Source organism: Camelus ferus, chromosome 20, assembly GCF_009834535.1.
Source record: "Camelus ferus isolate YT-003-E chromosome 20, BCGSAC_Cfer_1.0, whole genome shotgun sequence".
NCBI classification, from domain to species: domain Eukaryota; kingdom Metazoa; phylum Chordata; class Mammalia; order Artiodactyla; family Camelidae; genus Camelus; species Camelus ferus.
In genome coordinates this window covers 23,482,490-23,506,362 of record NC_045715.1, presented here as the reverse complement: position 1 = coordinate 23,506,362, position 23,873 = coordinate 23,482,490, and the positions used below count along the sequence as shown (strand labels likewise).

General features: G+C 46.9%; 3 protein-coding genes across 13 annotated transcripts in view; 1 reads left to right on the top strand and 2 right to left on the bottom strand.

The window, feature by feature from the left end:
• Nucleotides 1-6,314, bottom strand: part of ZNF76 (zinc finger protein 76) — a 52,684-nt gene extending 46,370 nt beyond the window's left edge. For 4 of the 7 annotated variants that reach the window (XM_032462882.1, XM_032462881.1, XM_032462887.1 and 1 more), the window contains exon 1: nucleotides 6,064-6,198. The gene's annotated coding sequence lies outside the window, so the exon portion shown is untranslated. Of the gene's footprint in view, nucleotides 1-6,063 lie in introns of all 7 variants that reach the window. The other 3 variants (XM_032462885.1, XM_032462883.1, XM_032462886.1) reach the window with 3 other exon arrangements.
• A 484-nt stretch (nucleotides 6,315-6,798) lies between these two features.
• The window catches only part of TCP11 (t-complex 11), a 128,046-nt gene continuing 110,971 nt past the window's right edge, over nucleotides 6,799-23,873 (top strand). Inside the window, exon 1 of the mRNA XM_006180480.3 lies at nucleotides 6,799-6,851. The gene's annotated coding sequence lies outside the window, so the exon portion shown is untranslated. The remainder of the gene's footprint in view (nucleotides 6,852-23,873) is intronic.
• The window catches only part of SCUBE3 (signal peptide, CUB domain and EGF like domain containing 3), a 37,048-nt gene continuing 24,505 nt past the window's right edge, over nucleotides 11,331-23,873 (bottom strand). For 4 of the 5 annotated variants that reach the window (XM_006180479.3, XM_032462889.1, XM_006180478.3 and 1 more), the window contains 15 exons: nucleotides 23,232-23,354; nucleotides 22,608-22,724; nucleotides 21,993-22,118; nucleotides 21,582-21,698; nucleotides 21,339-21,443; nucleotides 20,957-21,073; nucleotides 20,463-20,621; nucleotides 20,052-20,267; nucleotides 19,531-19,692; nucleotides 19,157-19,324; nucleotides 18,477-18,638; nucleotides 17,858-18,055; nucleotides 17,243-17,395; nucleotides 17,040-17,119; nucleotides 11,331-15,408 (listed from right to left, as the gene is read on the bottom strand). In XM_006180479.3, the coding sequence (XP_006180541.1) occupies nucleotides 15,259-15,408; nucleotides 17,040-17,119; nucleotides 17,243-17,395; nucleotides 17,858-18,055; nucleotides 18,477-18,638; nucleotides 19,157-19,324; nucleotides 19,531-19,692; nucleotides 20,052-20,267; nucleotides 20,463-20,621; nucleotides 20,957-21,073; nucleotides 21,339-21,443; nucleotides 21,582-21,698; nucleotides 21,993-22,118; nucleotides 22,608-22,724; nucleotides 23,232-23,354 (2,153 nt within the window). In that variant the 3' untranslated portion in view covers nucleotides 11,331-15,258. The remainder of the gene's footprint in view (nucleotides 15,409-17,039; nucleotides 17,120-17,242; nucleotides 17,396-17,857; nucleotides 18,056-18,476; nucleotides 18,639-19,156; nucleotides 19,325-19,530; nucleotides 19,693-20,051; nucleotides 20,268-20,462; nucleotides 20,622-20,956; nucleotides 21,074-21,338; nucleotides 21,444-21,581; nucleotides 21,699-21,992; nucleotides 22,119-22,607; nucleotides 22,725-23,231; nucleotides 23,355-23,873) is intronic. The other variant, XM_032462891.1, reaches the window with a different exon arrangement.

Below are 23,873 nucleotides of genomic sequence, written 5' to 3'. Positions count from 1 at the left end.
TGAAAAGATTACTCTGCCAGGTATGTCTTTCCCTTAAACGTTGACTCTTTTGTGGGGAAAATAACACACTCCTACTTTCTGTTGAACTGCTCATAATTTAAGTTCCTGGAGAGCAAGCATTTCAGCTTAATTAGCACCTAACAAAGAATGTGCCCACAGATACTAAATGAATAATACTATTAGATCACATAGCTAACTGAGCTCTTTAGCTCAAATTTGAATCCTAAATCAGCTCCACTTACTATGAATTAGATCTAATTGAAACTCTTGAGACCAGATTTGAAACTATTCATATACTACAGAACTATAAGTTCCTTAAGAGAAGTGCCTAGCAGAGGAGCAAATGCTGAGTGAAAGAATGAAGGAGAGAAGGAACCGAGTCCTACCATTTCAACTCTTCCCCCCGCCCCAGCTAGGACGACCACTTTTTCCTCACTTGGAATACCATCTTGCCTCATCTCTCACATCCACGTTCAGTTTTCTCCCAGACTCAGGTCAAGAACAAGCTCTCTCTGGCCAACAGCACACTAGACCATCAGACTCCAGCCCACTCCCTCAGCACTCAGCAGTGAAGCTACTCCAGGTGGCTTGTCTGTAGAGTTCCAGGAGGGCACGGATGCATCTCTCCATCATTGGATCCTGTGTCCAGCACAGCGCCCAGAACACGGCAGGCACTCACTGGGTATTACTTTAGCAAAGGAAGAAAGGAAGGACTCTTACCACCAACACCACTACCCTGTGTAGAGCTCAGCATTTTCCAACATGCTCGCAGATACACTGATACATTATCTTGCTTGCTCTAAGTACTACTTCATCGACTCACAGTGGGAGGGGCTGACAGCTCATTTCTAGTCTAAAGCAGTCATCCTGTAGATGAAAATACAGATGCCAGAGCTGCCGGAAGAGTCTCAAAGGATCTCACAGCTACCTGGTGGCAGAGCCAGGTCTCACCCACCATACTCCTTTGTCTCTTGCCCAGTAAGAGTATTCTTTCTGTTTCCATCTACTCTTGTCTAACAGACTTGTATATCCAGCTGCTTACTCAAGATCTCCATGTCCAAAAAACATCTCAAATTTGACATACTCAGAAGTGAATTTATCTCCCCCTTCTCAAAACCTGCCCTTTTTCTAGGCTCCCTCATTTCAGTAAATGGGAACTCCACCCTCTAACTGCTCAGGCCAAAAATGAGGGAGCCATCCTCAATTTCTCTATTTCTTTCACATGCCACATCCAATCCATCAGCAAAACCTGTTGTTCCTCTTTCCATCCAAAATATATCCAAAATCCAACCACTTCTCACTCTCCTGCTGCTTTACTTTGGGTCTAAGCCACCAAATTCTCTTGCCTGGACTACTGCTGTAGGTTCCTAATCGGTTTCCTTCCTTCTGCTCTTGCCCCTACAACTTATTCACAGCATGGCAGCCAGAATGATCCTTTATGTCAGATCATGTTACTTATCTGCGTAGACCCCTCCAATGGCTCCCATCTCAATCACAATAAAATCCAGAGGCCTATAATGCCTAATATGATCTGCCACCAATCCACTCCAACCCTCACATCTCCTGCTGTTTCCCCTCTCTCACCCTACTGCAGCCATACTGGCTGGCATCCTCATGTTTCTTGAATAAATGAGCATACTCCTGCCTCAGGGCTTTTGCACTTGCTGTTCCCTCTGACTGGAATACACTTCCAGATAAATGCCTGGCTCATGCCTTAACTTCCTTCAGGTCTTTGTTCAAATGTTACCTTTTCAGTGAGATCTTCCTTGTCGACCCTACTTAAAAGGTAATACCTCAACTTTCGGTACTCTTTTATCTCCCTTCTCTGCTTAATTTTCTCAATATATATTTTACTTGTTTGTTTATTCTGTATTTCTGCCTCATCCACTCCCCAACAGGTGAGCTCCTAAAGTCCTGGAACTTTGTTTTATTCACTGCTCTATCCTCAGGTACCAGAAAAGTACCTGGCATTTAACAGATATTCACCAAACACTTGTGGAATAAATGAGTGAGTGAGTGAGTGAATGAACACCCACACCTTTAGGACCTCCCAGTCATCTAAAGGGTTTAGGCCAGAAGGGGAAGACTGGTTGAGCTCTGCTCTCTCCCTGACTTCCCCCACTGCCTCACTTTCTCTTCAGGCCCAGTCCAGCTTTTGACCACAAGAAATCACACCTGGGCTGGGAAGCAGGGCAGTACTAGGGCAACAGGTGCTTGTTACCACGATGGTACAATTCTGCAGGGTGGCAGGGTGCTGATTTTTGTATTTAGCATCTTGATATCTCACAAACAGAAGAGGTCAAAAATAGGTGAGGACTAAATATACTACTTAACCTAGATAACAGTACTGACTCAGTAACAGCAGCTCATTTACCCTGTGATATTTTCCAAGGAACAGTGCTAAATTCTCACTTGTTCACCTAGCTGTCCTTTCTTCTCCCTCAAACTTTTTATTATGGATTACAAGCATACATCAAAGTAGCAAGAATAGTATAATGAACCCCATTAACCCATTACCCAACTTCAACAATTTACTAACATTCTGCCAATCTGGTTTCTTCTATTCTTTGATTGTCTCTGCAACCCCCACTAAGTAGTTCATCTAGCTGTTTTCTTGAGAACTGGTCTATATATGTCAGACCCTGGCCTTGTTACCACTGTACTTTAGCAACTATATCAATCAATCTCTCTAGTCTTACCAGAAATACAGTAAAAAGAAGCACTTACACTCATTCCCCCACGTCAACAATGGCTAAAAAAGGAAGTGTCTAAATTCCAGACTGTTTATATCAAGGGACTTGCCCATTATCATGTTTGGAGGGAATTGAGAAGGGTTGTTGTGGCTACAAAATGGATGCAGATATGAGCTACTTTCATTTGTTTGTCTCTGATGCAGAATTTCTGAATGAGTTCATTCAATCCAGTAAGTTTTTAACCAACTACCTGCTAAATTTGAGGGACAGGATTAAGGCAGAAGACAAAGAAAACCCAGCCTCTGTTCTCAAGGAAAGCACAGTGGGGGTGGGGGTGGGGTGGGTGTTCAGTGAAAAGAGTACACAAGATCCAAGGCAGAATATGTTCTCTGAGTAAGAAAGATGAAACAAGCCTAAGGCAAAAGCTTTTTAAAAATCAACCCACAGAATTCGCAGACCCCAAGATTTAACCCTTCTTTAACTATAGTTTTTCCCTCTGCTGAATTTATTGCTAAACAGCCAATAAAGGTATTATAGGAGACCTGGGAATTTGGTGACCTACAGAACAGATTTTGGGATGTGGATCTTTAATGTCACATTTTGCTAGTCACCATTCAGTCTTCCAGTGGGAGGGGACTGGAAAGTCCTCCCAGGGCTTGGAAAACAATGGGGCTAATTCAATGCTGACACTCAAAGCATTCTACCCTGAGGGCATACATAGCAAGCAGCTTCATAAACAGGATAGGATAGTGGGAATGTGTCAAGGAGACATGGCTAGATTGATTCAGGATTTCCAAGGTCTCTCTCCTGACTCCCTAAAGGACTGTGGTCTTGGTGATCTGTTATCAGAGGTTCCCAGAGAAGAATGCAGTTCTTTGGACAAACCAAAGTGGCCAATGAGGTTTGGCTGGTCAGTGCTGCATGTGAAGGAAGGAGATCTGAGAGTGGCAGGGTCACTCATGTAGCTCCAGAGTTAGATGCACAGGAGAGTGGAAGGGGCAGAGGTGGGATGGGAGAAAGGTTTAATCATAATCACTGTTACCAAGATTGGTGAGGTGAGGATGGATGGGAGAAAAATAAAAGTAAGGCAGGAAAAAGGCACTGTGAGAAGGGATAGGGACACAGGAAGAGGGAAAGGGTAAAATATGATTCCAGTTTGAAAAGGAGTTCACTGATGAAAATGAAGAAGATGCCAGGAGATCCAGGAATCTGAGAGGCAGGATATCACAGGATTTTGAAAGTGAAGAAGGATCTTAGAATGGGAGGGTATATAGGTTATGAAGGATGGGTTCATGTGGGGATGGAAGTAGCTCATTTCACTGAAGCTGGGTGAAGAAGTCCCTAGGTGAAGGCCTAATTCCGAAGAAGGTTTTGGGTAACAGGATGTGGCTGAGGCTGGTAGAAGGAAGGCAGGTGGAATACACGAAAGAGATTGAAACTAGGAAGAGACCATCTACTGGGCTAGAGGATTTTAGAGTATATGAATTCCTGGGGTTAAGGATGAGAAGATTTGGGGGTAAAGTACCAGTGAGGTGGGAGCTCCAAGGACTCATAAGTTGAGAGGATATTTGGACCAAGTGTAAAGGGAGGTATTAAGGTGCAGGGGGTCTCTGGGCATGTGGGGTCAAAAGTCATGAACAATGGGTTGAGGGATTCACCAAGCCATGGGGCAAAGGTTAATAGAAACCTTGAAGGTCATGGAATGTGTTGATGTTGGCTTAGGGATTAGAAAATAAGGAACAAAGGGCTGAGGGTGGCCTGGAAAACTAGGTAGGTTTAGGGGCAAGAGAAGCAATGGATCAAATGGGTTTTAAAGACTCTGGGTTCAAATCCCAGCTCTGCTACTCATATGGGTGAGTTTTAGGTTCTTCATTTGTTTAAAACCAAACCAAAACAACAAAAAATGGGAAATGATGGTAGATAGAGTAAGAATCACTTCTTGAGGTTGTTAAGGGGGAAACTTAATCTACACATACAAAGCTTGGCACACAGTAGGTACTTAGCAGTAAGTGCCAACCATTATTAAGGAGATACCAGGGTAAAGAACCAGAGAAGTGAGGAGGCCACAGTGGAGATAAAGAGGATAAGGATTCCAAGAGCTCAGTGCCTAAGGTGCCACAGCAGAAGGGCCAGAGTCAGACTAGAACTCAGGTCTCTTAATAAACTAATACCCCAAGATGAAGTGAATATGCTTTGCATATCAACTGATGGGTTCTGATCAAGGGAAATGGATATGGACTATTAAGAATATTAAGAGTGTAGGGGGTCATGGGAGTGAGGAAATAAGGTTCATGAAGCAAGTGGACCCTGGGGTGAGGTTACAAGAGTAAACTTCTAGGGAGGAGTACAAAAATGACTGCAAACAAACATTATTTTGACTGAGAACTGCAGAATTTCGCAGCTGGAAATAAACTCTGAGATCATTTAACCCAACTTTATCACAATACAGATGAGAAACAGGTTCAGAGCGAGGAAAGGACTTCTCCCAGGTTGCCAAAACACAACAGTGGCAGAGCTAGGACTTGAATGTGGGACCACGCTCAATCCAAATTATTTGATGCCTCCAACTATCGCTACTTCATATTCATCTCTGTATCCTCCTGGGCACCAGCTTGGTGCTAGCTAGGACACTTGTAAGTCATGTGCTGACTGACACTGGAGGATGGAGTGCAGAGAGCGGTGTCAGTGGTGGTGATTTTAGGATGAAGGGGGAACATGTTATGAGGATCCAGAGGTTACAGAGCAAAAAAAAGGATTATCAGATACTGAGGGTTATGTAGAAGATGACTGGGTGGGAAACTATTGTAGTAGGTACGGCTTAGGAGTTACCAGACAAGGTTTGAGGAGAGTCACCAAATTTGTGGGAGAACATAGGGTAGAACTCGAAGGGTTACCAGACCAGTAGGGTCACTGAAAAGGTTTAGGGGTCACCAAGGAGGGATGTGGGGCTCTTGGGTCATGTATCATTGGTTGAGAACTGAAGGAGTCGCTGGGTTGATAGGTTCCTAGGCAGTGCTGGGGAAATTCCTGGGTTGGCAAAGTCAAAGTGTAAGAAGTGAGGACTACCAGCTGAGGTCCTAGGGTCAGTGGGTAGGACTGGTGGGGGGAGGGTCACAGAAGAGGAGGCGGGCGCAGTCACGGGGTGGGGTTTGGGAGTCAAGGGGGAGGAGTCGAAGGGCGGAATGGAGGGGCAGGGATGCGGGCCGGGACCCGGGGTAGGGGAGGGGTTAGGCCGCCGTCTAGCCGCCCGGCCACCAAGCTAGGGCCGGAGGAGGATGGGCACGCCGGACTCGGGACCTTCCCCGGGGCCCTGCGCCCGTCCAGCCTCCCACCTGGGCACGGTGGACCCACTCTTCCCGCAGCCACCAACCTGACAGCCCTCGAGGGCGACTCCGCCGACAGACCGCCATGCACCGGGCCCCGCCACGAGCGCCGGCCCCGCAACCCGCCTGCGCCATAGCCCGCCCGCCCGCGCGCTGCTTGCCTCGCGCGATATCCAGGTTCCAGGGCCGCCGCACTTTCCTCTCCTCTCGGCGCGCCTCTACCGGGCCCCGGAACCGGTATAGAAAATACCGGGCACGCTCCACCCCGCACCCCCGTGGCCGGGGCCGCCGTCCTACTTATCCCCGTTCCCGGGCCGCTTGAACCCGAACTGCCGGGCTCTAAACGGTGCCCCTCAGAGCCCCGCCCCCCACCCCCCCTTGTTGGCCGGGGTGACGCACCGCCCGCGAGGCCCAGCGACCGGGGAGGGCGTGATGACGTCACGACGCCCCGGTCAGGGCCTGGGCGCGGCTCGCGGGCCGGGTCGTCGCTATAGCAATGAGGAGCCGCCACCTGTCCTGCGGAGGGACTCGCTCCACCTGAGGCCTGAGGCGGTAGCGGGGAGGAGCCCGAAGCCCCGAGGTCTCTGCGCCGTCTTGTCGGCCGCCTACGGGCGAGAAGGTGCGCTTCTGGAGCCGGGGAGGGTCGGAGGGGCAGACTGTGAGAGAAGCCGTCCCGCCGGGACCCATTGCCCACACCCGGGCTACGGACCCTCTTCTTGGGGCTCAGGGCCCTCAGGCTTCCACCTGCGCCTTACCGTCCCGAAGCGCTTTCCTGTGCGCAGGCTGCAGGCACTGCCTACGATCTTCGAGCCACCGTTGAAGGAAGCAACTGCAGGTATTACTAGGTCCTTACTGAAAAAGACGACGTCGAGGAGCCGTGAGGGACTTGCCTCTTTAGGAAGGGCGCCCTGACCGCCCTCTTGGGTTCTCTCACTCTCATTCTCCCGTCAGCCCCATGCCTAGCCTCGGAACCAGCTCCAGCTTCTCCCTCTTGTAGTCTTGTTTCGGGGTGAACAAAGCCAAGCACTTTAACAGTTTCCTCCTCCCGCTAGGGAGGGGTATGATTGGGGAATTTTCAGACACCTAAGAGAAAACAAAAAGGGAGTGAGCTTTTGGTTTAAAAAAAAAAAAAGAAAATAAATAAAGGAGTTAGATGAGGAACTGGTAAAGGTTGCCTCTTAGGAGAGGAATTGGGTGCCTGGAGGAATGAGGTGAGAAACTTTCCCCTCTCTGTCAGTTTAAACTTCAACTCCTTTATTTTGTCTCCTCTCTCTTGTCCTCCCCCCAAATTTTAACTTAAAATTAAAGAAAGTATTCTGGTAAACTAGAAACATTTACAAAAGTACTGTGTTTGGGGCTTATGGTAGCTAAAGATACCATTGGAGGCAATGGAGGTTCCTCTCCTCCCGGTCTGAAGAGCATAGCCAGAAAGCTTCCCTTTTAATTTTAGACATCCCCTGTTCCCCATCTTACTTGCTCTCACACAACAATTGCCAGAGTTCTTCTCATCAGGTTCTTAGTTTAGGGAGGCAGTGAGTGACAATGGCACATTCTTATGGTTAAGAATTAATCCTTTTTGTGCCTCAGGTATAAAAATAAACATCCTGACCATTAATAAGGTGCCCTCTTTCTGTTCCTTTTTGGTGGAAGTTTGACAAGTTACTTCACATAGATACAGAGAGAAAGTAGTAGCTTGTCCTGTAGCATAAACTTCTGGTTAGAAATAGAGCAAGTAATAGAAGTCAAGATGTCCTAGTTTGTACCCCCCACCACCTTTTTCCATAATAAAAGATACATCTGTCCTTTCTTACAGTCTTTGCACATCCTAATCTGATTGGCTAATCACCTCTCCCATTACACAACAAAAACTCTAGGAAACCAGTGTCTGAATCTGAAGTAATAAGATTCAGATGGTGGGTAATTTCAGGTACTCAGGAGAACTAGGGGAGGAAGATACTTTGGAGTGGAGGATTGAAGATCGTTTCTAGCAGCTTTGAGCCCCATCCCCATGATATATCATATAGGCTAGTGGTCCTGAGACATTTTTTAAAATGGACTTCATGAAAGAATTTTAAAGAACCACATATACTCCCTTCTTCATTTCTAAGTTGATAACTAAATTTTCCATCATAAAAGTTGACATTTTAAACTAACATTCCTTAATGTATCCAGTGGACTCCAAATACCCTAAATATTTGATGCCCACCAACATCCATTTAAAAATATGTGAACAAGCTCTTGAACAGAAATTTTATATGGTTCCCTTTCTTCTTGGACTCCTAATTCCATTCACTTCCCCTGTAGAACTCTATCCTGATTAGTGTATTTGTATGCTTTAAAGTCTTTCATTGATCACTGTCAGCTTCTTTGCAACAAAAATGAGTATAAGGTTATTGCTGGTTACCATAGACTTTGTTAAAAAATTTCTGAGTCAAATTGTCATTGCAGTTATTACTAGTACAAAATTTAGTAAGCAACATAAATATATTACATATTTTTATAACTTGTAAGACTAAAAAGTGTCATTTTTATTGAAAATGAATCTCATAATGAGAAATGTAGTGTTTCTCCTCAAGTAGTTCAGGTAGTCATGAACGAATATTACCTAATGGTAGGCGATAAAGTGCAACATCAATTGTCTATAGACGTTAAGTGTTGAGAAACCCTGTTCACATAGTAATTGGGAAAGGAAGAGATTTGTTCAAACGATATACCTCAAGTCTTTGAACTACTAACTTATGTGCCAATAATCACAAAGTGTCCTATTCCCAAATACAGTTATCAAGTACTATCAAATAAAGTCTTCCTTTAATTTTATTAAAAGCAAAGAGTTGGAAACCACTGAACTTGCAAAAGGATTTGTTACTCATGTGAGTATCAGTTTCAGTCTTATAAAAATGATTATCTGTTACCTTCTCGCTCAGAGGCACCTAGTTAATCAGATACTGATTTTCATACTTCTTTGCCAGCACAATGTTTTGGATTAAATTCTTTTATTATTGCATGTCTTCAGTATCTTTTTGTTAAAATATTGAAGTGCAGATTCACTTCCATATGGAAAATGCCTGCCATTTGTGGAATTAGCAAAGCCAGTCTTCATTTCAAATCAGACTTTCTGTCAGGAAGAAGTCTGACTTTATTCTTCAATTCAAATAAATATGTTAATAATTCATTTTAAAGAATATTATAAAAATCACTGGGAAATGTTATTAACTGTACCTTATAAAATAGATTACTAAAAATCGGCCATGATTAAAGTTATATAGATCTAATATTAATATAGAAATTGTAAAAACAAGTTAGTACTATTTCTTATTGTATAATTTAGAATAATGCCATATAATACCTAGCTGAATCCATTAGTTATTTTATTAAGTGAAAAGTAGGATAGAAGGCATGCTATTCCCTTGGCAAATGCAGATATGTACTTATGCTGAACTCTCGTGTTTGACTTTTGGGAACAATTAAATAAGAGTCATGTTAAGAAAAATAACTATAATTTTGTTAGATTTGTTAGAATTCATGATCAAATTTTTCTTATGTATTTAATTTAAAAAGAATGTTTTTTTTTTAAAGTAGGAAAAAATGCATTGAGCAGTTAACAAACAATTTCATTTTTTGCTAGTAGGGGACAGAAAATAGGAAACATTTTATAAGATGAAATAAGAGGCCTGGCTGCAATGGGAATATTTTGTTTCAAAGGGAAAAGACAACCCCTTCCTCCTACTCTCCAGGTTTTTACACCCTCATCCAGGCATCAGGATTCAGCCTAGATGAGGGCTGTGCCTTTCTTTTGTAATGTAGGACAAGAACTGTGGTGAAAGAGGAGGTGGAATGGAGAGTGTGCATGAATATGCCAGCTGGCTCTCAAACAGATTAATTTTAGGGAAGATTTCTTATGGAAGTTGAGGATCTGGAAATTTATTCCCTTAAAATTCTCCTCGGATTGATTCCTTGTCCAGGTACCCCTTGGAGAGTCTTCATATACCTTTGGGAAGAATTCCTTGGAAAGTCTTCATGTACCCCATTTTAAAGACTGCTTGAAATAGACAGACCTATACTCCACTGGCCCTGTCTATACATTATTCTGGGACATAATTACAGGTGTCCTAGAAGGTGGATGACTTAGTGTTTTGGGAATAGAAGAGGGTTAAGAAGGGTCAGAGAAGATGGCCCCAAGTTGGTGTTGTCATTCACAGTGGTCCTGGATATGGTCCTCAGCTTTGCAGTTCTAGAAACGTGATTTTGTCAGTTCACACAAAGGTGTTCATGTTTTGTCACACTGAATCAAACTCACAGGAGGTTAATGTATGAAATAGAATGGCAGTGAATTAATTTATGCTCATTAACTACCAGGTAGACTAGATTCTCTCTTCTGCTGGGAAGTCTATGTGGAAAGATCAGCTGTAATCAGTCTTACATGAGGAGTGCAGATCTTGACCATGGCTATTGTAATCAAGCCGTGATAGCCTGATGCACAATGCCTGGCATGTAACAGGAACTCAGTAATAGTGGAATAGAGTGTACCTATCTGCCTTACAGATGCTAAAGGGGAAGTTCAGGATTCTGGTAGGCCAACCCAACATATTTTTTAATCAGGTAGATTTTTCTTTATTCTTCTTAAATGGCTATATCATGTAGGTATTAAATCCAATAAAATTTCATGTCAGGAAATCGTATAATTGCAACAATTAAGTTTTATTGCACAAGGTCCTGGGTTTAATTCCCAGTACTGCCATTAAAATTTTTTTTAAATCACCTTTCCCCATTAAAAAAAAAAAGTAAAAAACAAAAATATATTTTTTAAAAGTTTTATCTATCATCTCTGAGCCTAGAAATTGAGACTGTTCATTTATAAGAGATTGGAGATTGCTTTCCCGAGACCTGTATAGTAATGGGTGGTAGTGGCTAAATGATCTGTGTTTCATAATTCTGTTTGGTGGCCAAGAGTATACTGCATAAAAAGAACAACCTTGGTGACTTCCAGGGCTGGAACTTTGCTAGAGGTGGGACATCTTAACTAGGGAGGTATCTGAGCCACTTGTGGCCTGGCCTGATTTGAGGGACTGTATTATATGATGAGGAACAATACCCAATTTCCACCACTTCCTAGATCTTCCTCAGGAAATAATTCTTGGTACTGCTTTGAAAAATAAGCCTTTTCAAATTCTAAAATCATTAGGAATAAGATGGATAAATGAAAAATTGGGGTAAGTCCTATTTGGAAGCCAGAAGATACTTTATCTCCTCAAAGCTTTTTTCTAGTGCTGAGATAAGCTAGTGAGACAGAGGAAAAGAAGCCAGGCTGAGGAGATTCATTTAGTATTTTATTAACAATAAAAAAAAAATACAAAATCCAAACATTTCTTTTTACAAGTTCAGATACATTTTTCCCCCAAGTGCAAAATATTCTATGAACTGCATCATTTACTGTTTATTGTTGTGTAGGAGATGCTTACTATATTGGCAGCAGTGGAAGGTTGATATAAATACAGTATTTTGAAATTTCTTCTGCATTAAAAAAAAAGCCTCCCATATGGTAATGACTATTTTCTGAAACTTAAGTTCAGATCACACAGTATAAAGTTTGCAGTTTGCCCAAACTGCTACAATCTGTGTTGTCTAGATAAGCTGATAACAGAACTGAGAATTCTATTCTCTCTAATCATATATTTTTGTAAAGGTTTCCTAGTCCAAATAATGGCCAAGAACAGGGTGTGCTACCTTTGAGACAAGTCAGATTTAAAGATATCCTTGTGTTGTTTGCTTCCACTTTTCTCTTACAGTGCTTAAGAAGGAAGCCAAGCAGGTTAACATTACTTTCTGCTTATGGTCAGTGACACTTTGTCTCCCTTCCTCTAGTTTGAGCCTGTTATATTGAAGTTAAGCAGCAAATACAAAAGTCTGAATACTCTATAATGTTTTCTTCCATTTTGAGATACAGCCTCCTAAACTACTCCAGAATGACTTCAAACATACATATGGAGAACACTTCTCAGATATGAAAACTTTCAGTAGGGCCAAAGACCAGGACTGTATCACTGAACTTTGAGCAATAAATCTGAGCCTCCACCACCTCAAACTAACTCAGTCCTGGGGAAGTCAGAACAGTCACAGCTCAGTGTCAGCTTCTAGGGATTTGTAGGCCTGAGACAGGGCAGCTCAAGTCCAGGATCTGGTCAGTTTTCTCCTGACTCTGTTCCCTAAGGTTTAGGGAATAGGCCTGGCCTAATATACAGAAAGATGGAGACAGAGAAGTAAAAAGAGATTGCTATGTTGCTGAAGATATAAGTGCCTTTCTGATATGCATCCCTTGGAGCTTGGAGCCCTTGCAGAAATGGCTTCCTATTCCCAGACTCAGATCAGGGCAGGTTTTGGACTAAGATAAATAAGGCCTCACAGTACTATGGCCCCATAAATACCTGATCCTGCAGAGAGGCCTTTGGGCTAGTTCACGAAGGGTTCCCGTTTACACCATTTTCCCACTTCCCTACACTGGTTAAAAAACCTATTTTTCTGTATGACCTATAAAGGCATAGAGAGTCCTTAAATGTTGATTCCTTATTCAGTCCAGTTAATCCCTAGTTCGATGCCCCAGGGCCAGCTTCCTTTATGTACTTGAGGAGCTTTGCCTGGATTCTAAACTCCCAATTTGGGATAATCTAAATTAAACTCGGTGGACATTAGCAGGTCTTCACCTGCTCTCCAAGATCTGTCTTGACATCAGTTAAGAGGCTTGGTGGTCAGTACTTTCCATATTGTGGAAATGATTTGCAAGCCCCAGAAACCATGGAATAAATGATTAGAGGAAGTGTGTTTATGTGTATGTATAGGGTAACAGGAAAGGAAGAAAGCAAGAAGCCAGACCCTGAAGGCATGAATTGGGAAGCACTCTGGCTTTCTAAGAGAGATGCAAAGTGGTAGTGAGAGAGGAATCAGAAAGTTATCCTAGCTTCTGGTAGAGAATTAGGATGGTCAGAATTGATTAAAACAGGTAACATTTCCTGGGAAGTGTGGACACTTCTATTAAATGATCATTTCCCTTCTTGGAAGCAGCCATTTTATATTTCTACAGCAGACTCTTCTTTGACCCAGAGAGACGAAGGCAGCCAGACACTCCACCCCCAAGGGCCATGGTGTTGGTTAATGGATGTAGCTGTGACATCACTTACCAACTGCCTAGAGCTGTCTTGGCTGGTGAATGCTACTGTTTGAAGGGTGTCAGGCTCCTTTATTTAGTGTTGAGCCTCCTTGGGGAGCAATAGCCTGGGACAGTCACTTAGAAATGAACCCTAGGAGTCAATTGTTAGCCTTTGATTGAATAGGACTACAGCTTTGGGGGAACTAGAAGGAGTAAATGGAAAATAATTTTACAGGTGGCAGTGAATTGAAGGTGGAGTATGTGCAGGATCTGGGCTTGGGGATGTACTTGATTCTTCTTCCTTTTGAAAAGCAGTAGTTGAGGAAGCTAGGCTTGAAGTCAGCTCCCAGAGGAAATGGCAAATAGGTAGGGGTAGGCAGAGTGGCCAAGGTCAGGCAGACAACTTCCTGCCTGGATAACTGTTCCTGTTCTTGGCTCTCACAGCCTTGTCTCTGGCCTCGGGGCCCTAAGTCAGCTCATCTCCAGGGGTTTTGTCCTGGTCCTCTTCCAGGTTTATACCAGGGGAAAACAGGATGAAGACAGGGAGAAGATGGAGATTTTTCCCTACTTGGGGTGGAGAATCACTAATCAGTTCCATTGGCCTCTACAATCTTGAGGTCCATGCTGAATCCAGGGAGGCATGGGGATGGTAGGATTGGTTTAGCAGACACAGGTCTCTCTCCTTCCTGCTCCATCAAGTCCCCAGAATTACTGTCCTACACATCAGGTGTCTCTGGTGAGGAAGATAGATCAGATGCTCCAGCACTCAAAGCTCATGAGATTCAAAACCTTACTTCTTCCACTCCAAACATACACTCTTCTCTCTTGGGCAGCTATAAATAGGGTTGTTCTAATAGAAGAAAAAGAAACAAAAACCCCTCCCTCTAGTCAACACAGAAAGACAAAATGATTGCACTTATTAGATGTGGACAGGGTGGGCAGAAGGCTCACCAAGTGCACACATTCCTCTTGCTGCTCATGGCCTGGGGCCAGAGGTAGGTGGCTCTGGGCTGGCTGCAGAGCAGGGTCCTCTTTGGTGGTGCCCACAAGCCATCTGGGGCTACAAGGGAAAGACAACTCTGGGGCAAGGCCCAGGCTGGCTTCTGGTCAGCAGCCATGTTTAAAGACGACACTTAGCAAGGGGAGTAGGGCTCCCCCAGGGAGCACTTGGGTGGAAGTGAGGGGATGGCTGGGCCAGGGAAGACAAGAAAGGACAGGGATTAGTGTTTGAGGCTGGTTTCCAATTGTTCTGTAGTTTAGTCCTTTAGAGGATACATTTTCTTTTTGTTTGTTTGTTTTCTTTTTTGGTGATGCTTTAAAACCTGGTTTCTGTCCTGCAGAGATAGTCTTTGTCTTGGGGAGCAACAGTGGCATATTCAACATGGTAATTCCTGCTGTTCTTCCTCACTCAGCCAGTGTCCACTAGCCCAGTGGTGTGGGCCTTTTGTAAGCCCTCATGGATTGGACCCCAGGCAGACATGGGGGAAGAAGGAGACAAGCTATATAGAAAGGAAAGCCAGCTGTGTGGATGGTCCAGGGCTCAAGCCACATGCCCCAGAGGACCAGTGCTGGCATTAAGCTTGTAAGTCAAAGGCTTCTTTGGCAGAACCCTAGGCTGTTAGAATATCCCTGGGGGGCACAGCTAGGGGACATTTTGGCTCCTGACTAGCAAGGCACAACCCTATAATGGCAGAAGCCCCTCTTCCCCCTCCCCATTCCCCACTAGACCCACTTCCTTCGTGGGCTTCTAGCACCCTTCCAAGCAGATAGGGCCAGGGATGTAAGCTGGTAAAATGGGCAGTGTGGCTGGGGAAGGGAGAAGAGGGGGATATGATACTATTCCTTCACCCATTGGGGGAATAGAGCCAGCACGGAATGGCTTTTCCAGGGAGCATGCAGGAAAAGGGAAAGTAAAGAGAGAGAAAGAGGGTGGCAGAGAGAGACAAGGAAAGGAAGCTAGAGAAATAGAAAGGGAGAGTGCTTGGTCTATACACTGATTTTTTTTTTCCTCCAAAAAGAGAGACTGGAGAGAGTCTCTTATCTGAGGGTGGGGGCAGCTGGCTCTGGGGGCTTAAAAACCTGGGTCTTGGGCCTAGGGGCACTATTTGTAGGGCCTCAGGAAGCTGGAAACTTTGGAACGAAGCAGCTTGATGAAGGACTTTGGCAGCATCTCCTTGTGCTTCTCTGTGTACTTGAAGTAGTTCTGGGGGTGGGCCAGCACCTCAAAGAAGGCCTTAATGAGCTTCTTGTCCTGCAGAGGATGGCAGGTGGCAGTGTCAGCATCAGGGGTGGGAAAGAGAACCACCAGCCTCTAATCAGCAGCAGCACCTCTAGGTGTCTAATAGGCATACCCAGAAGTGAACTCTGGATTCCCATTCTACCAGCTGTTGCTCTTTTAGAATTCTACAACTCAATCAATGGCAGCTCCATCCTTCCTTTGCTCAGTCCTAGTCCTTGGAGCCATCCTTGACTCTTGCATCCTCAGCAAATCCCATTGATTCTAACTTTAAAATATATCCAGGCTCTGACCACTTCTCACCATCTCCACAGCTGCCACCCTATCCAAACCACCATCCTTTCTCACTTGGCAGTGACCTCCAAACTGGTCTCCATGCTTCCACCTACCCCTATCCTTCTATAGACTGTTCTCCCCCACAGCAGCCAGGACTTTTTTAGTGTTTAATTCAATCACGTCCCTTTTCTATTCAAAACACTTCTCTAGTTTTTTTTTATCACTCTATAAAGCCGAATCCCTTGCATGGCCCATAGGCTGAGTGTAATCTGTGCCCTCTATCCCCTCTTGACTCTTTCTTACTCTGCTGAGCCACACTGCCTTTAAAGTTCTTGAACATGTCATACTGCTCCCATGCTCCTGAGCTTGGAATGCTCCTTTCCTGATCTTCTAATGAGTAGCCCTTTACCTCATTCATGTCTCTTTTCCTCAGAGGCCTTTCCTGACCACCCTGCCTGAAACAGCAACATGATGTGTGGAGAGCCTACTGGATGCCAAGCACCATGCATTAGGACTCAGCTCTTCTGGCTTCCAGGCTAGTGTTCTTTCCATTGCATCAGCAGACTTTTAAAATATGAGGTGGGGATTCCAGCCTCTTATCCCCCACTTTACTCAAAACAGCTCCTCCACTTTATGCATTGGAGTTCCACAGCACATTTAAAATAAGGGTTCAATGCTTTAAAAAGGTGTTTGAGAAGCATTGCTGAAATTATGGAACTTGAGGATTTTTGTCATTGTCTCTTATTTTGATAATAATACAAAATTACTGATCATAAAGATAACTTTTTTTGTACTTATAATTTATGAAGGATAATACTGTGACTAGGACTATAGTTTCTTATGTAAGATTTTCTCAAACTGGGATCCACAGACCTGGGTATCCAGAACATTCTTCAATGTTGGAAACATGTCTTTTCCTTTAAAAGTGGTCTATACTGAATTAACTCTGGGAAATGCTGTGCTAGATCTGCTGTTTTTCTGTAAGAACTGAGGAGGGAGTAAGGGAAGGAAGGGATTTATGCAAAAGCATCTTTCTGTACCTTATTTTCTGTATATTTATTGGTGGAAGATGTAGAGAACATTTCATCTCCTCATCTTCCCTTTCTCTTCCCCCAGGGAATAAGATAGTGTGGGTGACTCTGCAGCCAGATGGGCTTGGGCTCAAATCCTAGCTTTAACTGGGCAAGTTCTGTAATTCTCTGTGCCTCAGTTTTCTCATCAGTAAAGTGGGAATGATGAAAGTACCTCCTTTATAGAGCTATTGTATATATCAAATGAGTCTATTCATGTAGGCACTTAGCATATTGCCTACACATTGTTACATGCTCATTAAATGTTGGTTATCATTATTGTTGTTAATATTCACTTGCCTTTAAAATCTCCTGGTGGTTTTCAGATGCATAGAGCCGGCCATCTCGCACAATGTCTTCTACCAGCTGCTCATAGTCCTCTGCAGAGTCAACCAAGGGGAGGGGCTTAGGGGTAGGAACTCCTCCTGCTCCCTTGCTCCTTCCCAAGACCCATGAGCATCCCCTTTCTCACCCACCTCCCTGGCTCTCCTGCCCTTGCTCACCATCATAGGTAACATAGGGGATCTGGAAGCCACGGGCACTGTTGGCCTCACTTGTCTTGAAGTTGATCCAGAGCTTCCTGGAGCGGGCTGTGAAGGCGATGGGGCGCTCATAGGTCTGGCAAGTCTCATAGGTGGTAATGGAGGATGGGGAGGCTGTGAAGGCAAATAGCAGGTCAAGAGAGCAGCAGGGCAAGCTCCCTAAGTCATCCGAGAGTGAGGAATTGGGCTGACAGAAGCCCTCCCCGACCCCTCAACACACACATATCCTCTCTCACTGCCTTAGGCTTGTTCCACAGCTCTTCTTTGACATCCAGGCACTCACACAATGTAAGAAATTTGACATTTAAATGAATGGAACAGCAAAAAATGTTAGCATAGGGAAGTGTCACATGTAACACTATTGGAATTCTACTCCCAGCGCTGGCTTTCATAACTCTGCTCCCCACCGAACACATCACATTCATTGCTGTTTTCCTTTGTTAGCTTCTCTCCTCACAAAGCCTCTCTCATCACTGCCTTGGTTCTTCTAGTACCAAGTTTCTCTCTCTCTCTCCCTCCCTCCCTCCCAACCAGATTTGGACTGCCCTTCCCTGGTCCAGCTCTGCAGCCACCCACAGTTCTTTCTCATGACGAGGACATCCCCACACTCGTCCTCAGATGGCAGGAAGATCTCGGGTACCACGATAAGAATCTTGCGCTTGGGTGGGGGGTTGATGTTCCAGATGCACTCCACGCCGGCTGGGTAGTTGCCTGGGTAGTTGGGGGACTCGATATAGCCAGTGAACTCACCAAGCTCCCCACCACACTGGCGATCTGCAGCCAAGCCCCAGTGGACAGAACAAAAAAGAGAAAGGAAGTCAGTGGGGAAATAGGTTGGGGAAATCAAAGAGTTCTGAAGTGGAATTCAGACACGTAGGCAGCCTCCTTCCTAGTTCATCATCTATTTTCCAGATTCTGGGTCCAGCTTCTTTCCTGCCCTCTTAGCACCTTGTTATCTCACTTTACCTGTCTGTGCCTCCCCATTACCTGTCTCCAGGGAGAGAGCACTACAGGGCCCAGCCCAGCATCTGGTCATGAATGGGCTAGGAGAGGTGGGGGGTGGGACTTTCCTGCCCATCCACTCTCCAGCCCTGCTCCGTTTTGGTTTACTACCCAGCCCACCTCCTGCTTCTTCCCACACCCATTGCTCCCAGGCCTCTCCACCCCTTTTCCCACAGCCTGGCCTGCTACATACTCTTGCACTGGGCCACAGTGGTGGAGCCATCAAAGTCAGTGCTTGTGTTTCCTGGGCAGCGGGTGCAGAAATTCTGACGGAAGTCGGGCTGATAGGATCCCATGGCACAGCGGATACAGCGATGGATGCTGGTGTTGTAGTAGTGCCCAGGGGAGCACTGGACTGCAGGCAGCGGGGAAAGGTAGGGGTTAAGATGGCAGGGAAGTGGGACTTCTGGGACATGGGATGGGCAGGACACATTCATCACGGAGAATGAATGAAGACACCAAAGTTCCTTCTAGAGTCCTAACCTTTCCTAGTCATGCCAGAATTTAAGCCCAGGTAAAACAAACTTGACAGAGTAGTTGGCTACAGTGCCAATCCTTTTCTTTCAGGCACTGAGCATAGTGCCAAACCTGTACAGAAACTCATTTGTAGTATTGAGGGGAATGTGACACCAGTTCTCCAAAGCAGAGGGGTATGTGAGACTGTTACTTATTCTCCAGTTCCCAGGCTTGGGACTGTTGGAGGGTCAGGATGGGTCCTATGAGCAGGATGGTGTGGTTGGTCACACAGCTGAGCCTTTCCTGGTTTGGGGAAGATGGTGGGGCAACATACTTGGGACTGCTCTGGGGACCTGGAGAGTTTGTTTGGAAGTAGTTGGGATTGGGAGTCCCCAGTGGAGTGAGTAGCCCACTTACCTTTGGTATCACAGTCTTGAAAGGAGATGGCCCCTTCGTGCTTGGTGGTGAGGCCCCCACCACACGGAAAGCACAGGGTCCGTCCTGCTTCAGGTTGGTAGGTGCCACGTGGACATGGCTGGCAGGGCTTGAACCCATCTACAGAGTGTTGGCCAGGTGAGCACTGACCTGCAATGAACCAAGGACCCAACTCTGATGGGGATGGTCCTGGTCATCCCCATGGGTCACCCAGTCTCAGGGGACAGAGGCACACACAAACAGGATGTTGACTAGGAGAGTGGCCTGGAGCCTGGGCCTGCCCTTGGGAAATCCCATGCCCATGGGCGTCCCAGTGCCCACCCTACCCCACTCTGTATTGTTTGTCCCCCTGGCACCTGCACACGTGGTGATGTTGGTGGCTCCAAGAGGCCCGTGGGCATCACTCCCAGGGCAAAGGTCGCAGGAGAGCTGCCCTTCTCTCTCCTGGAAGGTGCCCGCTGGGCATGGCACACACTGCTCCGTCTGGCCGTGGTAATACGTTCCCTGCGGGCAGCTGACTGAGGGAGAGTCGGCCGTGCTAGCCACCCACCCCCCACCTATCTCCCACCACCCAGGTCTGGGATTCCCCTTCCCTCTCCCCCAGATTCACAGAGAATCTCTTTTTCTGGGAACAGACAGAATCCTGCTCGGGAGGGTCAGGGGCCAAAACCATGTACAGGAGGGTTGGTGGCCCCACATGATGCCCCTCTAAATTTCAGCATGGGACAAAGGAGGGGAGGATGATGGGCAAGAGGATCTTGGCTGCCTCACGATTTGAGAGATGCAACTGAGGCCGTAAAGTGTCCTGCTCTGAACCAGACCCAAGCTGGGCCTTCCCTACTCCCCTGCTTCCCTGTTCCCCAGCAAGCTGCCTTACCACACTTGGCCCCTGAGCGGTGCTGCCCCAGCCTACAGGCCTCCAGCAGTTCAGCTCGCTCCCCAGCTACTGGGCCCTGCTTGTGGGCCAGCTCATAATCAAGGCCTGCCAGGCGCAGCAGGAAGCGGTCCTGGTTGATGGACTTTCTAAGCATCTTCAGGGATCCTTTCAGCCGCCGCTCCATCCGCTGTCGGAGGCAGGGCAGCCCACAGCCAGCTGGTGGTGGATGGTGGTGTTAGTCAGGGAAGGAAGAGAAAGAAGTTAAGAGGAACTGGCTCCTGGCTTGGCATTAGGCAGGCTCTGCCCCTTCCCTTTGTTGTCAAGACCTGCTGTTTCCCCATCTCTGCCCTCCCCTTTCCCCATCTCTGCCCTCCCCTTTCCCCCTCCTTACAAGAGTGCCCCCAGTCCCACCTGTGGTTTCTTCAGCTCGGACTTCTGCCTCCACTTCCAGGGTGAGCCGAGTGACTTCCTTGCCTGGAGGGGTCCGGGCCCGCCGGCCCTTGCCCTTCCGAGAGGAGTCACACTTGAGGTGAATGAAGGTGACCTGGCAGTCAGAGCAGGGGGCACCACCTGGGGGAAAGGCCTTGTAAACCCCAGGGACAGCCCCTGGAGACAGGGAAAGTTGTCACTCCCAGCTCTCACTTTTCCATCCCAGCCTGGACAGATCTCACCAGATCTCTGACTGCAACTATCTCAGTTCTCTTTTAGTCTAGCATACTAATTAGTTAATTAGGGGAATATCCTAGGACTTCCTTGGACCCTATGCCTACAACTGCTTCCTCCCCTGCTCTGTCCAGAATTCAGGGTGCCAGTGGTTTTTGGAGATCTCGCTAAGCAGAGAAGCTGAGGGGTGGGAAGAGTTTGGTGGCCAGATAGTTCATTGGAGTGGGGGCCCCAGTCCAGACCTGGCCCCAGGATTCTGCTGGCCTCCTCCGTTTTGCCTTTGTTTCGCAGGTGCAAACGGCATTTGGCATCTTTGATCTTGAAGGAAGCCCGCTGTTTAACTGTCAGCACTGCAGCCTCTAGAGGGATGGTAGAAGCTCAGTACAGCCTGGGGACCCCTTGGGAGTGGGAGCTGCTATAGAGGATGTTGGGAAGCTGGGCAATAAACCGAGGGCTTAGCTGGAGGAGAGGGATTACAAAAGCCAAAGGCATCAGATGTTAAGAGCAGAGGGAGCAAAGCAGCAAAGCTGGAGAATTCAGAACAAAGAAGGGGATCCAGGAACAAGTAAGGCCAAGAGGGGCAAGAGAGTAGTGTGGAAACAAGGCCTCTGGGCTGGTGCTCACCATGGCAGTGGTTGGAGTTTGTGCTGTTTCCGGTGTGGCCAGCTCGGGCTGGAGCAGCCCTGGGGCTGGGGATGCCACAGCTCACGGTGAAGCCATTCTCAGACTCTGAGAGAAGAGGGCTGTCACGGTTCTGCCTTGGCCCCACCAACCCCCACTGGTTAGAGGAATCCAAGGGGAGTAGAGGAGCTGCCTGAACAGCCAGCCTTCCTCCCTGCCAGCCCTTCAGCAGCTTCTTCTACGTACCTGGCAAAAACCGGGCCCGGGAGGGGCAGTTCAGGGCACAGGTGTCCTTCTTCCCAGACCGGTTGCAGGTGAGCATGGCTTTTGAGGCACTAGGACTACTCTGACACTTTACTGGCTCTAGGAATGGGAGATAAGCCTGAGGAGGAAAGGGTCTTCCTCTCCCACCCTCTTCATCACTTGGGTAATTTGAAAGAGGAGAATTAGCTACATGCAGAACTGTAATTGTACATGGAGACTGATAAAGGGATTATTTACCAGAAAGTTCACATCTCAAATGGCTACATTCTCCATCCCCTACTACCTCACACCTTTAGCATGGAACTCTACACTTTCCAGGATCCCCAACAACCCCTCTACCCTGGGACTCTGACCCTGCAGTGCCAGCTTTGGCCAGCAGAGGGCGCTGCTCACCTGTGCAATCCTTGCCATTCCAGTGCAGCCGGCCCTGGCCTGCTGGGCAGGTACACTGATAGCTGCCAGGAGTGTTGATGCAGCCAAAGCGGCAACCTCCCCGGTTGATGCTGCACTCATCCACATCTAGGGGAGGGAGGAGGGAAACAAACAAAGGTGGAGGAGGAAGAGGAGCCAGGGAGTGGGCAGTGAGCTAGGACCTTTGGTTAGAGTTCCAGGCACTCTAAGATGATTCCTGGCCGAGAAGAGCTCAAACCTACGACCTCCTTCCCTTATCTGTCCCCAGTCAAAAGAATGCTTGAGAAAGGGCCAAGCTGACAAGCTTTTTAAAATCTTCCACCCTAGCTACCAGTGGGCCTGTAATTTGGGAGCTAAAGATGGGAGTCAGGGGGCAGTGACAGGGTGGAAGATAGAACTTTTGAAAAGAGGATGCTGTTCCCTGATACCCTAGTCTCTCAGTTGTCTTAATTTCTCCTGTTTCATCACGATGGGTGCAGACTTGGCACAGGCACCTGGGGATTGCCCATAGCCACAAACCAACTCAGGGACTTGTTCAATTGAAGGATGAGGAGGTGAGAGGGGCTGGGGGCTGAGGATTCAAATCTGCTGACTTACCCCCACAGTGGGTGACACCATACAGTAGGTAGCCATGATGGCAGAGGCACTGGAAGCTTCCCGGTGTGTTGACACATACGTGGTCACAGGTTCGATCAAAGGAACACTCGTCTATATCTGGAAGGGCAAGGTTTCAAGCCACTGAATCAGTCTTGGGACACTTGACCCTGTGACCCCTTGCTCAGGTGATGGGTCCAAGTGAGGGGCCTTGGCTCTCTCCCTTAAATTTAAAGAGTTCCTACTCATGGCTCAGCCCGGAGATCAGTGATTCAGCAATGCCTACCCATCCTGTAAGCCCCTCCACTTGCAGTCTTGGGAGTCAGGAACCACGAGATCTGGTGCCTCTGGATCAAGGCCACCATGTAGTTAGGCTGGCCAGATACTGCCCAGGATATGAATTGGGGTGAAATCCATCTCTCACTTTTTGCCAAGCCTAGTGCTCTCGTGTACAGCTGCTTCACCAAGAGGAAGGAGTATATTTGCTAATTCACAGCATGACACTGCCTATGGAGACTCTCCACAGTGTCTATTGAGTTTCTCAGGCTCCAGCTCTCTGGCCTCCTTGAAGCTCTCCTACCTCAAGAAATTCTCCCACAGCTTTGCCCTTGGCCTGAGTCTGCTTACCCTGGCAGTTCCTCTCATTGATGAGAAGCTTATAGCCCTTCTTGCAGCTGCATTCGAAGCTGCCCACTGTGTTGCGGCAAATGTGGTCACAGCCCCCATTGTTCAAGCGGCACTCATCTATGTCTAGGGAAGCAGGACAAAGTGGAAAGAATCAAAAGTAATACTGAAGGTTGGGGACAAATAAGGAGACGAGATCCCTCCCTCCCTCACAGAGACAGGGAGAATCAAGGAGCGCTTTGTGCCCTCCTCTTCTGACTCCTTTCTGCCATCTCTATTTCTCCCCTATTCAGGGTACCTGTGGCCATTAGTAGCACCTTTCCTGAGACTGAGCCTTCTTAGAAGGGGAAAGATGGGAACCAGAGTCAGGCCTTCTGAGAACTGCCTAGAAGTAGGTGGGCATTTGACCTACAGGGCTAGTCTATGTACCTGATTCTGCCACTGATTGCCTTCCCAAAGAGGGTGGTGGACAGGGTTTATCCCTTTACTGTCCCCTACCTGTGCCTGTCATAAGAGCCCTGGGGATGGGCGGGGTGGCAGAGAGGTAGAGATTCAAAGGGGCAGTCCTTCAGAGAGGAGGAACTGGGAGAGAGGCCAGGCAGGGAGGACCTCCAGGAGAGCCAGTGAAGCTGGGTAGCTGGTGGG